The 4858-nt window shown below is 37.1% G+C and overlaps 1 protein-coding gene across 1 annotated transcript in view; it reads left to right on the top strand.

Annotated features, from left to right (window-relative positions):
- Positions 1-3622: 3622 nt before the first annotated feature.
- Positions 3623-4858, top strand: part of LOC130550511 (26S proteasome regulatory subunit 4-like) — a 13873-nt gene continuing 12637 nt past the window's right edge. The window contains exon 1 of the mRNA XM_057327994.1: positions 3623-3852. Coding sequence (XP_057183977.1) covers positions 3850-3852 — 3 coding nt within the window. The 5' untranslated portion in view covers positions 3623-3849. The remainder of the gene's footprint in view (positions 3853-4858) is intronic.

The following is a 4858-nucleotide window of genomic DNA, read 5'->3' on the forward strand; positions in this document are numbered from 1 at the left end:
AAGTGCAATAAAAGAAAACTGGTCTCACATAGCCTACCACAGTATACAGAGCCAAGGTTTTTTTTTTTTTTTTGAAAGAGTAGAAAAGAGATAGAAGTCAGAACTGATCGGTCAGGTGCTGACGGAAGAGATGTGTTTTCAGCCGATTCTTAAAGATGGCTACAGAATCTGATGATCTTGTAGCAGCGGGCAGATCATTCCATATATGTGGAACCGATCCCGAGAAGGTACGTGAGAGAGATTTTTTACCTTTTTGGGATGGCACCACAAGACGTTGTTAGGTGTAGCGTAGGGATCTGGTGGGTATATAAGTCTGCATTAGCGAGTGAAGGTAAGAGGGTGCCAAATCAGTGGTGGTCTTGTAGGCCAAGAGCAGAGTCTTGAATTTGACTCGAGCGACTATAGGGAGCCAATGTAACTTAGTGAAGAGAGGAGTGACGTGCGCTCTCTTCGGTTCATTGAAGACCACTCTTGCCACCGCATTCTGGATCATTTGTAGAGGTTTGGTTGTGCAAGCTGGAAGTCCAGTCAGTAGCGCATTGCAGTAGTCCAGTCTGGACAGAACAAGAGCCTGGACTAGGACTTGCATAGCATGCTGGGATAGGAAAGGTCTAATTTTCGTAATATTGTAGAGGATGAATCTACAGGACCGGGTGGTGCTGGCAACATGATCAGTGAAGTTAAGCTGATCGTCGATCACCACTCCCAGGTTTCTGGCCGTTCTGGAAGATGTAATGGTTGATGAGCCCAGTTGAATGGAGAAGTTGTGATGACTCTTTGTGTCGTCCGCGATTACAAGCAGTTCTGCATATTCTTTCTTAATTATTATTTTTAGTAATGTATACAGTATGTGGTGCTTAGAGTGTGGCGCTATATATCCTCATTGGAGGCTGAGCCTCCCTAATATTGAAAACCTAGAATCGCCCCTGGTAATCATTTAGATATTTGGAAGAATGCTTGTAATCAAACAGTTCTTGACCACCATTGACTAGAAGGAAAAATTACACTGGTTGTCAAAAGTGCTCCAGAACTGCATATTTAAAAAAACAGAACAAAGACATTTATAAAGCCATTTTTTCCTACTATGGTAGTCAGTGGCGGCCAAAAACTTGTTGGTTACAAGAATTCTATATCTTTAAAATATCTTTCTCTGTGCTCATTAGAACAAAGAAATTTATACAGATTTGGAACAACTAGTGTGAGTAAATGAAGACAGAATTGTCTTTTTTGGGTGAACTGTTCCTTTAATGTCCTAATGTATCTTCTGCTCAATATCCTCTTAGGCTTTTATAAATATACATTTCAGAGAGGTTTAAAGTGCAAAGTAGTGCACAGCAGATTATATTCGGAAGTCCCTATTAGCACCCACTTTACAGTTTATGGATGAGCCTCCACATATAGTTTTGCTGATAGAGGGGGATAAAAGGTCTAACGTGTGTGTCATCTAATCTTTGCTATTTCCCAAAACATCATCTAAAATACTCTCACTTGCTTTTCTAAAACCAAAGCATTTGTGTATAGAATTCATGGTGGCATGAGTCTTTAGTCTAGCAGACGGCAGTCACTAGACAGGGGTAAACACAGGACAATGATGACAGGCGTCATCTCAGGGCACACCATCTGTGACCAACTGACCTGTGGGAAAATACTGTAACCTTATCTTTCAGCGCTATACTTCACATAGAGTAACAAAGAGAGAAAGAGTGAAGGCAGCATGGGTTCTGTGACCTGTTGGACGCAATGTCTGCGATATACTGTGTGTGTGTGTTGGGAGTGTACAGTATGTGTGGATGGTGACAGCTGACAATGCGAAGAGCTGTATGGGCACAGAATGTGTGAGCATTCTGAAAATAACAATGTGGATTCAAGTTTGAAACCACACCCATTTTCCCATAATCCCTCCCCACACAACTGTGTTTGACCCACCAGGCCAGGTGCTGCTTCTGGACGTGTACTTTGATATAGAGACGTATTCACTCTAATGCTGCTCTGTGGATACCAGACATGGGTCTGATCTCTACATCAACAGTCATCTGGATTTTTCTTTTTCTTCTGCCTTCAGGTAAGACAGTGTGTTGAGGGTGAATTCACATGGGATGAATGGAAAATGCACTGATTTCAGTACTGGGTGTGTGAAACTGGCTTCACCAAAGAGTGATGAGCAGGCCCAGGTGACATATGTGGACGTTTCATTGTTTTTTTTCTGATGATGATTTTAATTAATTACATTTTGGATGTAGAAAAGTGTCAAACTTTGTACTACTTTGAGTTTTGCAGCCACAAATGCTGTCAGCCCAGTGAATAAATAAAAAAAGAATTAATAAAAAATAAATAATAATAATTAATGGCACACAAACATTCAGTTATCATCTACTGTGAATGATCACGCTTTGTTTAGAGTGTAAACAATTTTGGTGCCTTAAGTTTTTAAGTTGGTTTCAGTTGGTTTCACAAGTCTTTTCAATTGACTATTTAAAATGTTATTACATTACTTCAACTCATTAAAATGATAAATTACATCAATTCAACCATTTGCCAAAACTAAGTTGAAATGACTTACTTGCCAATTTGACTGTACTTAAAAACTTAAGCCATCCACCAAAAATGTTTTACAGTGTAGATGAAGTCGGATCATTCATAATTTAAATTTGAAGCCAATTGTTAGAGAATCGAGTTTAATCCTAGTGAATGTTTACATTAGGGCTACTGTTCAGAGTTCCTTAATATATATGTTAATAAGAAGTCATAATTGTTTTTATTGTCTGTCACTGATTATGGGAATTATATATGTTATATATATATATATATATATAATAAATAATAATATAGTGTGAATGTGGACACAATTTTAAGTGTTTGGTTGGTGTTGGCAACATATCCTGTAAACCTTAAATACAATATTAACCCACCAAACTAATGGATACTAAAGTACTCTGTGTTCTTAAATAGTGTAATCTATTACAACAAATAAAAATGGAATAGAATATGAAAATCTAAACTCAAAACGGGTGACTTTTCTTGCATTTTAATTACTTTATTGCTCATTTGTTGAGGGAAATAGATCGTTTTTATTGTTCCAACGGAAATTTCTTTATTATTAATATGTATTTTACCCTCTCCCATGGGGCAGACTGGTGCTCTGTTGTTTGAGTATCGTTGCCCAGAGCGTTTGGATGTTTGGAGCGTAAGTGACGAAGCATTGAGGATGTATTATTGGAATAAGACAAAGTTTGCTCGCATATCAGACATGACACTTTATTAGCAGTGTCGAGACTGAAGTGTTCCCACACTTGAGAACGGGGTCTCTTGCGTGCATTCTCCATTTAAAGATCAAACACACTTCTGCACGTGTAAGCTGCAGAGAACCGAGGACGGCTTAACAGAAACCCAGTTACTTTTTGGGAACTTTTTTGTTAAACCTGCAATTAACTTTTTGACAACAGACATTAACATGGTTTTAAATAGTACTTTAATTAGCAATACAAAATGATAAAATTATATAAATTAAATATATAATTATAACATTCCTATGGTTCAGCGCAATCGACGCGCTTTGAGTTTGATCCCTGCGTGACGTGTCAGTGATGTAACGAAGCTTCGTTCCCTTAGGTCACGTGACAGACTCATTTCAAGCAATGCTCCGGAACACTGTTTCGAAGCACTAGTGTGTCGAAAACTCGATACGTGTGTCGACACGGGGTGTCGAGCAACCCATCCCTATTTGTAGGTGAGTTTTGACAGGACTTTAATGGCGATACCGTTGACGTACGATCCAGTGGCCAATGCGTGGGAATTTGACCCATGGGGTATCCGTAGTGACGTTCATTGTGTGAGACCAGCCGGGTGAAAATGGTGAGTGAGCCAGCAATTTGTTTATCGAAAACTATTTGTTATTTTACATGATCGTTTATTTCTACATTAACGCTGTGATATAAAAATGTAGTGTGGAAACATTTTGTGAAAAGAAGTGAAAACGATAAAGGCCTAAGACCGGGGTTTCAGAACAAACATGCCCTCATTTGAAACATAAAATTACCGTACAATGAACTTACAGTAAACTACGGAGTAAGTTACTCATACACTACTCCGAGACATTTTATCAATTTTAAAGTCACGCTATTTCAAGATGTAGTTTATAATGTTGTTGCTTGATTTGTTTATTCTAGTCATTCTAGTTTAGACTACTAACGTTACACTGTATGATGATGACACTGAAATTATTTGATTAATCGATCTAAAATATACGTATTGTTTCACTCGATTATATTGGCCGGTCAGTGTATCATTTAAAATAAAATTCACAGGATGTAGTTTACGTTAGTTCAATTTATATAGACTAATGGCGTGTGTGTGCGTTTGGATAGATGTTTGTGATATTCCCTTTTTGTAATGTACGTTACAGTATAATGGCTCGACACTTAAGTATAATAAAAATACTGTAGTTGTTCTGCTTATTAGATATAGCTTTGCTTTTCTTATCCTATATTTAAAGTTATTTTTAACCAATTGGTTATAGCGACTTTTATTTACTGGAGTTAAGTGAGGTCTTCTCAAATTCGCATATGTGTGAGAGCCAGTGTTGGGTAAGTTACTCTGAAAAAGTAATTAATTACTAATTACTAATTACATATTCAATAGTGTAATTAGATTACTGTACAAATTACTCTCTCCAAAAAGTATTTAGTTACTTATTACTAATTACTTTCTATATCCTACATCAACCTTGATTAGTTAAGTGATTCAAGGATAGACATGAAACGGCTCTTTTAATTCATTCAAATAAATAATATAAACTACATAAAGTACTCTTATTTACTGACCAAAGTATTACAAATGTGAGAATTATACATTAAAGCAC

The sequence above is a fragment of the Triplophysa rosa genome, unplaced genomic scaffold, assembly GCF_024868665.1.
Source record: "Triplophysa rosa unplaced genomic scaffold, Trosa_1v2 scaffold34_ERROPOS4128799, whole genome shotgun sequence".
Classification (NCBI taxonomy): domain Eukaryota; kingdom Metazoa; phylum Chordata; class Actinopteri; order Cypriniformes; family Nemacheilidae; genus Triplophysa; species Triplophysa rosa.